Source organism: Nannobrachium achirus (assembly GCF_963921795.1).
Source record: "Nannobrachium achirus genome assembly, chromosome: 6".
NCBI classification, from domain to species: Eukaryota; Metazoa; Chordata; class Actinopteri; order Myctophiformes; family Myctophidae; genus Nannobrachium; species Nannobrachium achirus.
This window is the reverse complement of record NC_137815.1, coordinates 32,152,746-32,164,820: the sequence shown is the minus strand read 5'-3', so window position 1 is coordinate 32,164,820 and position 12,075 is coordinate 32,152,746. Positions and strand designations below refer to the sequence as shown.

Here is a 12,075-nt window from a genome sequence, read left to right as displayed (position 1 = left end):
TAACTGTGCGACAGCGATGACGCAACCAGATGGCGACGGAGTAGTGTCCGAAATGCGCTGATTTGTTCACTACTGTAGTACACTACATCTGGATCCCTCATTTAGGGTTAGGGAGTAGGGAACGTGTTTCCGCATTTCGGACACAGCCCAGGACTACAGGTTAGGTAGTTGGCACTGGGTGAGAAAATGGGTTGCAAAAACCGTGGGATAAAAATATTTATATAAAAAAAAAAGATCTACAAGCTCACAGTGCAGCTTGAGTGACGCTTTGTGAGCTTGTAGATCTGCCATTTTCACTACAGTAGTTTGGGTCCCAGCCAAAACGTCTAATCTCTCGTCTCTCTTTTGGGTCTCGACCTGAAAAGGTCACTGCTTTAGTGTCATTCACTTTACTACCATTAGGTGAGACAGAAAGGAGCAAGACTATGAGTGTGATGATTACAGAATACAGATGAATATCAAGTCAGTCTGAAAATTGGCCATTGCTTGGTGAGTAGTTTCAGCCAATATACAGCATAACAGTCTCTAGACGTAAGGCTTCTCCGCAGGAAGTCTTACAGTTTGAACTCAGACAATAGAACAATGGGCCCTCACTGACTGCTAGCCTATATGAATAATATATAGTGCGTGCGTGCGTGCGTGCGTGTGTGTGTGTGTGTGCGCGCAACTATGCGTGTATACATTTGAATGGAACAGTGATCACCCCCCCTTTCTTTTTAATATGCACAAACATTGCTTACTGGCCATTTACAAACGGTTGAAGAATGATGTTGCAATGTGCTATTAATCACGTTGTTATTCAGGTTTTATCACCCATGAACTTTGCAACGCTTTTCAAATAAAACATAAGCCTAATTACTGTATACATCTACTTGGTTTCAGAGATGAAAACACATTTATATGTAGGTTTTTACACATGGTGTCTGATTTGATTTAGCGAGATCATTTTAGCTTTTCACGCAACATGAATTCTGGGTAGAATGTTGCATGGCTTTCTTCTTTTGTACTGAAAGAACCAATAATATTTTCATGCTGGGATTGGATATATGGCTACAGCATCCAATCACGACTACTCCAACAAATGTTTGTCTCATGTTAAGTGCTTCATTTTAAACAAAGATAGCCTCCAATCCTAACCAACTGCAGTTTCTGCAACAGCTGTGTATATTACGGATTTTGGATTACGTCACATCCAGTTTCCTGTGGGACACTGATCATTTATTTTGTCCAAATGGAGATGTTCACTAACATAAAAAAAAATTTTAAAAAAAAAGTTAAACACGTCTTTGGCCTTCTGGGCTTTAAAAAGAAAAAGACGCCCAAAAGACGTTTTTGCCAGGGAATGAGTGAAGTGCTCATTATGCCATTATTATCCAGATGAAACTTTCTCAGTAGTGTAACATTGAGATGGAACATTAGAGTTTGAGCTAATAAATCCAGCGCTGTGATGGCAACAAGTATCATTTAGTGATGGGACAATATGAATATTTCATATCACGATTATTGTGACCAAAGAAATCGCGATTTACGATATTGCGATAATCAAAATATCCCTAACATCCATTATCCTGAAGCTGAACATTTGCCAAAAAATTGCAGTTCTACAAAAAACAGATCTACAAAAAATGGCTCACAACACGTCACGTTGTGAGCGATTTGGTAGAGAGTGGGGAAAAAAAGACTGTATCGTACGTATATTATATGGTACCGGATATGCAGCTGGGCTAGGTGAATTCATCCCAGTGCATGACGATTTCACCATGAATTAAAACTCCACGATACGATTATCTTTTTTTTTGTTATCAATTATTTTTATTTTCCATAACATAAAATTAGAGACATACATATGAATAGAACAAGAAAAAGTAAAACATTAATCAAAAGAAAAATGCAATTAACAGACAAACACAAACAATAGCAAAACAAGAAAAGGAAAAGAAAACCCACCCACCCCCTTTCCCCGGACCAACACGGAATGTACAATAGTGCATGCCTGTGCTAGGCTGTTACCACTATATAGTGATTTCTTGAATCATAGCCTTAAGCTTATCTGCAATGTCCGACCACATATTAATGTTTTCTTCTTTTGCTCCGTGTAACCTTGCTATCGACTGCTCTAAATATACTATATCTAGAAAGGTTAAGGCCCACTGGCGAAACGTTAACGTATGAGGAGGTTTCCACCGCGTAGCTACCATCTTCTTCGCCGCCGTTAATCCAGCAAAGAAGATGCGCTTGCGTATATTGTTTAGTTGCAACTGTGAGACGTCATTTAATAAAAATAAAGAAGGAGAAGATATGATATTAATACTAAAAATAGTTGAAAGTTTTGAGGCAACCATATTCCAGAATGACGACACATTTGGGCATTCCCAAACCATGTGAAGGAAGGTACCAATACTATTTGAGGCGCAGAGAGTGCAGTTGGGATTATTCAAAATCCTCATAGCACATAGTCTGCGGGGAGTTAAATAAGTCCGATGAACAAAATTTAAATGAATTTGTTGATGGTCTGGATTTCTAGAAGATAGCCTAATGTTAGACCACACTGTGTCCCAACAAAAGTCAGGGTCCAAATTTGGTACATCATTCCTCCAAACAGTATCAACAGATAGGGGCCCATAACTACAGTCTAATAAAAAACCATAGAGGGTGGAAACCAAACCTCTTGTTCTGTTACCATCACAGATAAACTCATGGAAGGGGTGCAATCTAAGGGGAGCTTGCCATGGGACCCCATAGGTCCTCATGGACAATCTCAGTTGGAAGTAGAAAAAAAGGGTATTTCCAGGCAGATTGAAGATGTCACACAAATCTCGAAAAGGTCGTAAACCATTTCTATCAAATAAGTCCCCTAATGTACGAATCCCCTTAGCCCTCCACCTTGGAAAGCGAATGGGGCGATCCTCGATTAAAAGTCTTTGATTATTGAACACTGGGGAAAATAAGTTCCATTTACAATCAATCTTACACATCTTTTCAGCTGCTCTCCATACTGCCACTAAATGAGAACGATACGATTATCTTGAGTGTTTTTTTATCACGATAAACGCTAATATCGCTTATCTTCCCAAAGTTCCCATCCCTAGTATCAATGCACACACATATGATCAGACCTGAAGTAAAGCATAGGAAGGTGGCTATGGAGGAAGTCTCCATGCAGGAGGAGAGACATTTCAATCAAGGGCTTTGTTTGTATTTGTGCAGTTGAGTCATTCTGTGTATTGTTGCCTCTGTACAGTCAGTAATGGACATAATTTTACTGTGATGTGCTCCTAAACTGTTGGTTTAGCTGAAACTGCTTTTTTTTCCTTTTTGGCTGCTGGAGGCCTAAATGTCTGCCCTGGGAATTGAGGTGTTGTTTTTATTATTTTTAAGGGTTATGTTGGAGGTGTCAGCCTCATCTCTGTACCACATCTTTTGGCTGATCTTGGCAATATTTGTGTTCCTGTGTTCAGGGATACTGTGAGGATTCTTACTGTTTACACACAGTAAACATGCTCAGTGTTAAAGGACAACCTCACAGATGTTAAACCTAGAACCTCACTGTCTGATGTGTGAAGAAATCAATGATATAATGTCGCTGTCCTCTGTGTCGTTTCACATCAGCATGCGTACGAAACGTGCATGTTCCGTTTGTACACAGTTGGAGTCAAAGACAATATTTTTCTGAATATCCGTTGTGTTTTCAATCGCGGTGGGGATTATGTTTAAGATCCTGTGAGTCTGTCCGTAATCTCGAGTATCGATGGACCGATTGGCATGAAACTTTGCACACATACACACAATCCCAGTAGGCCAAGGACAACTTTTCATGCAAACTGCCAGTAGACAGTGGTGGAAAAAGTACTAGAATGTTTTACTTAAGTAAAAGTATCAATATTGCAATATAGAAATACTCTGTTACAAGTAAAAGTCTGGAATTATAAATGTACTTGAATAAAAGTACAAATGTATTGGTATAAAAATGTACTTAAAGGAGTAGTTCGCCCCCAAAATGACTTTTTTTCTATTGATTACTCTTGCCATGGAGACTTGAGTTCAATAATATTTTTTGTTGCATTCCTAAGACAGTAATTCGATTACAAAAAATGTACCCCCATTGATTCCGGATGGGGACCCAAATGCATTCAGGTCCCCATCCAGAATCAATGGGGGTAAATTTTATGGCATGAGTAATCATAGAAAAAAAAATCTTTAGAAAATAGCAGATCTACAAGCTCACATCGCATTGCGAGCTTGCAGCCAAAATGTATAGGGTTGAAGTGGTTAATGTTGGCTATTTTTTGTAATAATAATCAATCTACAAAGTACTAAAGTTTTCAAATAATTGTAGTGGAGTAAAAGTACATTTGTATCCGAGATGTAGTGGAGTAGAAGTAACAAAAAAAATACTCAAGTAAGGATTAGGTTAGATTAACAGGTTAGGTTAGATTAACAGGACCAAATTTTAAGGCTGAAGGTACAAAAAACCCAGACAACAAGCGATACTACAACAACATGTTTTGCACAATGCAGTCAACATTTTGAATATGGTAAATTGTGCATTTATATAGCGCCTTTATCCAATGTGCTTTACAAAGATTGTGCATTACGTTCACCCATTCACACACACATTCATACACCGATGGCGGAGGAAACCATGCAAGGCACCAACCTGCTCACCGGGAGCAACTAGGGGTTAGGGTTAGGGACACTAACTCTGGGGGAAACCGGGATCTAACCTAACCCTAACCCCTCAGGAACCCTCCGTGTTCTAAGACGGCAACTCTACCCTTGAGCCACTGCCACTGCCGGCTCAGGAGTAGAACACGTGTGAACAATGCAGTTAACAAGCATTTGTACATACTACAAATACCTCAAAATTGCACGTATTAAGTACAGTACAAGTAAACGCAGTTAGTTACTTTACACCACTGCCAGTAGGCCAAGTTTGGCCTCATCCTGCCTCTACAACGGGCTCTCGTCTCGTCTCCCTCTGCCCCAGCAGCACTGTTGTCTGTTCTGTCAGAAGGGCTGTGGCTTTAATCCAGTGCCCACAGGGGAGTGTAAACTGTTGACATGGCGGCTGTCTCCTCTGTGCTCTGATCAAAGACCTGCGCAGCCTTCCTTCCTGCTCCTCAACCTAACCTGCTTTCTCCTCTCCCCATGGACGCGCCCACTGCCTCTCTCTCTGTTCCTCCTCGTACAGAGTCGCTTCCATGTCCTTTCCATTTAAAATAAACCTTGTCACGGTGAACCACAGTTGATTATTATTAAAGCAGGCATTTGACTCACCCTCCTTGTAATTTTGATAACATTCATGTGTAAGTCAATCCTCACGTGACAAAAATAGTTTGCTTGTACAGTAAGTCTGCTATTTTCGTTGCACAACACCGACGTATATGGGTATACATTAGCCATATACAGCACTGGTTTTCAACCTTTTTCATATCTAGGTCCGTCTTTTATTTGGCATTTTAGCCACGGACCACCATTCGTTGTGGGATCTGAGATTTAGCCTCTCAGGCCCAAAACCTATTAGAATATTTTGTTATTGTTGGATATGATTTTATCCACAATTCCATGCTGTATTGATGTGGTACCATAGGAGAGATCAAAATAATCAGAATAAAGGCCCGTTCCCACAGATAACAGATAAAAAAAATCTCTTTCTCCAGATAAAAAAAATATCTGCCACAGATAAAAGAAATATCTGTGGCAGATATTTTTTTATCTGTATCTGCCATCCACTTTGAATGGAAAAATATCTGGAGAAAGAGATTTTTTTATCTGTTATCTGGCCCAGTGGGAATGGGCCACAATTCTTCTACATTCTATAATTGGGTAGACTTCATGTAAATAATGATTTAACACTCTCAAGAGTTAAAGATCTAGAAGGGTCCATTTGGTTAGCAACTCTCCATCAATTAGCTGGAGACCACCTGGAATCCAGTCAAGAACAACTCATGGTCCCGACCACTGGTTGAGAACCACTGATATACAGCAGGGGTCCAGTTGTCTGGATTTAAAATGAAGCAAACACAGAACTAAAAGTTCTTATGATTGGCCGCTAGTTACCATTCATTTCCCCTGAACATTTACATTAGATTTTCTTGCCTTAATAAACATTGTCATAAATACTTGGTTCCTGTCGCTAGTTTAAAGCTTTGTTTCAATCACCATGATATGCATTTTGTGAAAATATGGTCCAATGTACCGGTATGTCATAATTGATGTTAAAGCAGAGTATGCTGTAGGAGGGGCTTGTGATCACAGGCTTGTGATGGTTCTTCTTCATGTGCTTTATTTTTGGCAAGCTCAACGCCACATTCTCCCAAGTATCCCTGCGGTTGCACGTGACCTTTGGCAGCCAATAGCAATTCGAGATGGTATACCATTTCTACCAATGAACGTTGATTTCTACAATGATGGCGGCACCCGTACAAGGGCCAAAAAAGCTTCATTTGTGCAGCATAGAAACCAATGGCTCCCACCGTCCATATTTTTTACAGTCTGTGATATACGGTCTTTCTTTGTTGTTGCCTATAATGACATGCCCAAAATAAGGTGGTCAAAGTGATGCCAACCTGTCATCATGACCAGAGAGTGTCACCTTAAGCAGGAGGAGAGTCATCCTGATGCCGGTCCCAGGCTAATTAATCCTTTGTAATGATGCAACTGTTAGCAAGAGCTGAGCTAGGCTTGAGTGGTTCTGGGCGCATGTTTGGAAATACAGTAGGGGCGAAGGGTGTGTGTGTATGTACTGTATGTTTGCACAGCTCACCTTCTAAAGCAGTGGTTCTCAACCTGTGGGTCGGGACCCCCTGGGGGTCCACAAATTATTTTGGGGGGGGGGGGGGGGGTCCTCAGATGATTAACTTAATGTGCAACATTGTTTTCCCACTGAACAGTAAACAAACCAACATGAAGTTCAAGTGTATTGAGGGTATCTGAACATTTCTTAAGTGACAATGTAAGGACTTTTTAATAACTCTAAAATGACAAATTAAACATTGACCAAATTGTCAAATATTAGAGGCAGAAATTGTGAAAATAGCCGATCTACATGCTCACAACGCCTCGCAATGCGAGGCGTTGTGAGCATGTAGATCTGCTATTTTCACAATGGAAAAGGTTGAGAACCACTGGTCCAAAGGAGCTTTACAAAGTTACAAACTGTGGTTCTCATCAACATGTTCTGGACCAGCACTTGAAAATCGCAAAACACTAAGATGTTGATGATAATTAGTGTGGTTGCCCTAACAAGGCAACCATACTAATAGTACGTTGTCCGACTTTATTTCCGGATAAACTTTATTTTACCACGCTTCTCCTCCCACAGTTCTGGCGGCGCGCCAATGCATTTTCAGATGTGGGGCGCAATTTCGTCCAATCAGGAGAGACTTCAAACAGGATACAGTGTACCAATCAGGGGCATAGTTCTGCCGATTTAAAATGACTCCAATACGGAACTAAAACTTCCTATGATTGGCCGCTAGTTGCGCTGTTTACCCCCCCGGCCGATCACAAAAAGAATTTCCCACCATTGGATCCCATTCATTTTCCCCTTTCGTTTTCTAACCTTAATTAACATTTTCATGAATACTGTATGGTTCCTATCGCTAGTTAAAAAATGCCTTTCAATCACCATCATATTCGTTTTGTCGAAATGTGGTCCAATGTACAATTCTATGATGGCGACACCCATTCCAAGGGGTAGAAAGGGCCATTTGCACTGCATAGAAACCAATGGCTTCGCTTCGTCCATATTTTTCTACAGTCTATGGTACCAATAGGTGAAACTGGAAGTGACTGAAGCTGATGAATGGATACTCTCTCCTAATTGGCTGAAATTGGCAACCCACACCTCAAAATATATTCTCTGTTTACTAAAGAGCTGGAGAGGAGAGGCACTATAGCAATGATAAAGAGAAGTAGGCATAATAACTGTAACATCACATCAAATATACTATTCACACAGAGGCAGAGCTTTAGAAAGTAAGGGGAAGAAGATGGTCAAAGAGAAGGGAAAAAGTACAACATATAATGTCCAATTGAAGGAAGGTGGACACTGGACACACATCCAAGAGCTCAGTATATTTACATTGCATTCATAACATTATTGCCTCAATATCGAAGCTGCAGCTTTTCAGCTAAAACAGCCTGCTATTTGAAGCTAGGAGGAATACAAATATGTAAATAAGTAAAGTGTTCAATTTTCATGCATAGGTTTGTACTGTAAGTGCAGTGAATTCACAAATGCCTACCGATTTGAAGCAAACCTTACCCTTGCCTTCAAGGGGGGTGGGGGGGTAGTGTTTTTTTTTTTTTATGTAATTGTCAGAGTTGCGCACAGCAAAAAATATGCAGATCTACAAACTCACAACACGTTGCGAGCTAGCTTTAAGTGGTTTACTTTAAATGAACTCCTGCTGTACGACATTTTGGTTCTAGTGGTCAGTTAAAAATAATCTTTTTCAGTCATCCACCTTTTGTGAAAACCCACCGTCTACTTGTCCAGTCATCATTTGTGTCTCACTTGCATGACAAATTAGCATGAGCTATATCGCTTCCAAGTCTTGAAGGTTGGCCTTGATTGAGATTTTAGTTTTTGAAGAAATGAAAGCAACAAAATAAAAGGCCTGTATTTGTGTTTTAACTTCGATCCACTTGACAATGGCCTCGTGTTTACTTCTGCCCTGGCCAAGTGTACACATTTATAAATCGATTCACTGTATACAGTGTTACACAATGGCTTTGATTAGGGATCATAATTGCTCTGGGTATTGTGCCTGCTCTGGGTATTGTGTCTGTTGTTTGCGTAATTGCGTTCAACAATGTTTGATTTCTTCGAGGTTTGTAATCTGCGTGTAAGCAGTGAATGAGAACTATGTGCCCATGGGGGGCGTCTTTGTGAATGTTTGTCTGTTTTCTTTTGTAAATGGAGTTGGCAAACAAGAATGTTTTCAAACTTGGACAGATGCAAGCTGTTCTGGCCACATTTGTATCTTCGGACTCTGTGATCCCTGATCCTCATTATCTGATAATTGCGTGGAGAGATGGCTGAGAGAGAAGCTGCCGAGAGTCGAGGTAAAAAGGGATGTACTGGGAGTTTTATTTGAAGGCAGTGACTTGTATGAGACAGAAAACCTCCATTGAAAGACAATTGAGAAATTTCACATTCGACAGGAAATAATTAAGCTCGGTATAATAATAATGATCATATTGTCACCGAAGTGATATGTGCCTTCACCATGGAATTGGCTGTATGAATGACTGTCTATCTACAGTATGTATCTTTGAATGTGTGTGTGTGTACTGTGTATACTGTATGATGGTTATAATCTAGGTTTGTGCTTTTGTGTGTATATGTATGAAGTCTTGTACGTAGGGAGGGATGCAAATTATCAATTAATTTATTAATTGATAGTTGATAACCTTATCGATCGATTAACTTATTAATTGATAAGCAGCGTTTTTTTAGGACCAAATGGAAAATTGTTGTCCGAAACCAAAAATGAGACATAATTGTCTTGAATCTGCATATAGCATTAACGAGGGTCAGGGACGCGTCATTGGAAAGGACACCCGGGCTCCAGGGAAACCCCGCCCACCGAAGCTTTTGATTGGCTGAAGCGGAGCTAGGGAGCGCTCAATTGTAGTCGCTTGGACAGGGCGTTTATCGTGGGCTTGCCCAGGCCTTACGGCCTGGGCATAAATATAACGATTGCATTCACCACGGCTTCGTAACTCGCGCGGCCGGCGGAGCGCCGCGCGAGTTAACTCGCGGCCACTCGCGCCTGCGGCGCTCGGGGGCGAAGAGCAGGACCAAGGTCCGCTGGCCTTCGCGCCGCTTGCAGTGTCGTGGACAATCGAGCGGCTCCGTCTGGAGCCCGGGTGTCATTTCCAATAACGCGTCAGGGACACATACCTCCCCTTTGCAGTGCTCTATGGAGCCCGTCTCATTTCTCTCCAAAAGCCCTTGAATACGATTAAGGATTACTGTGATTATGTTAGATCACATTTGATATCACACTGACACACACCATATCTGTAACTTTTACTAGGCAAAAAAAGAAATATTAATTGTAATCGTTTATTTTAATCGATTAATTCCATAACAGCAATTCATAATTTCAGATTAATTGTTAACTTCCCTACTTGTATGTAAATGCAGAATATATATGTTCGTTCATGACGAACATTGTAACTGGCAACGGGTTTCTTCAGGCGTGGCTGATGCCCGAGGAGTATTAAATCTAGCAGGTCCTCCCAGGGGGCATGGATGGAAGTTGTGCCTCACACAGTAATGCTGGGATAATGAACAAGCCTCTCCTCAAAGAATTAAAGAGACATCTCACTCTCTCAGAAAGCCACCGGGGTAGTGGGTATTTGAACCCTGGTGATTCGATTATCACAAAAGAATGTTCGACTAAATCAATTTCAAAAGTAAACTTTTGCTCAGAGAGTAGCTGCTGCTGCTGCTCTAAAGGGAAGATGATGAATGGTGACTGTGAGAGAGAGAGAGAGAGGGAGAGAGGGAGAGAGAGAGAGAGTAGGATGAATAAGTTGCCTTCTGTTCTCCACGGAGCCCAGGTGATGGTGAAGATCATTACGTCCCATTAAGACACTGTGTCAAGCAGTGACACCTGGGCTGAGAGTGGAGCAGTCTCATTTAGAGGACCATCCTATGTCACTATTGCTATAGTGCTGTTGTTACTGAGTTGGTTACGCACGTGTGAGCTTAGCCAATCAAGCAAGCAGCTGCCTGGCCAAGTAGAATGTCATGTGAAAAGCTCATGACTGGAATGTTAAAATGTACTTGTACGCTGTAAACGTGTGTTAATTAGGGATGGCCATTTGGAGAAATTGTATTAACCGGTTACCATTAGGCCTTGTCGGTTTGTAACCGATAGCTGTTAAGGAAATGTGTTAAATGCGCTATTTAAAAAAGGAAAATACTGTTTTTTTTCCAGTGACCATTAACCTTCAGTGTTTACCGGTAACAATTTTGTAACGGTTGGCCATCCCTAGTGTTAATTAATCTGATGGTGTACAAATGCTACTGGTCCATTTGGTAAATTTTTGAGCGGTGGTCCTGGAAGGAGCTAAGCTTCAACATCTGGGCTTTGTCCAGGCTCTGAAGTGTGTCGTACATCTGGCCTACATCTAGCCTACATCTGGCCTACATCTAGCCTACATCTGGCCTACATCTTGGCACAAAGTGCCCACAGATTGTTGTACGCACAGGGTCACATAACTCATAAATAGCACCGCTCACTTCGCACTATAGGCGTGATTTCTATTTTTATTGTATTTAATTTTAAAACATTTCCAAAAAATAAATATTGCTGTAAATATTAAAAATGAATGAAAATTGGAAAAAAACACGGCCCCCTCACATATTATGAGGGCAGTATTAGTCACCAGAAACAGGTGTGTTGAATATATCATTATATTATTAAAATGGAGTTTGAAGTTACAATAGGTTTGTATAGGGTGTGCCAATATGTAGTTCTAGAGCGGCCATTTCTTGGGTCAACACAGCCTTACACAGGTGTTCTGATTGGACCAGAGCATTAGTTCTATGCAATCAAACAATTGAAACACCTGTGTTTTGACCCAAGAAATGGCCGCTAAGGACTACAATTGCGTCACCGCTGGCACACACTATAGGACGGGGTTGTGTCTGATGAAATTCATTTAAAATATCTTTGATCTAATATCAAATGTTCCCCCCTGAGTAGGCATGCTGGGGTTCATAGGTACACAGTACTCTAACCATGGTGTGTGTTTCCCCTCAGCTGTACTGGGTGAGCAGCCTGACTCGGTAGGAGTGGGGGATGATCAGACAACCTTTGGGACGAGGGAGAAGAGGGCGGCCGGTGACCCCTATTGGGCGTATTCAGGTGAGTGTTCACTGTCTACTCTGATTTAGGGCAGATGCATTCTCCACTTTTTATTTATGTCTGTTCGGCTCTGTCTAAACCAGGGGTTCCCAAACTTTTTTGTCTCAGGGCACCCCAAAAATATTTTTATATTTATAGCATATCGTCGTTGTCGGGTGGAAACCTTGTATGTCCAAAACCGTTC

At 41.1% G+C, this 12,075-nt stretch overlaps 1 protein-coding gene across 1 annotated transcript in view; it reads left to right on the top strand.

Moving 5' to 3' along the window:
• Positions 1-12,075, top strand: part of LOC308286475 (receptor-type tyrosine-protein phosphatase gamma-like) — a 187,532-nt gene that overhangs the window by 21,958 nt on the left and 153,499 nt on the right. Inside the window, exon 2 of the mRNA XM_080727510.1 lies at positions 11,787-11,891. Coding sequence (XP_080583636.1) covers positions 11,787-11,891 — 105 coding nt within the window. The remainder of the gene's footprint in view (positions 1-11,786; positions 11,892-12,075) is intronic.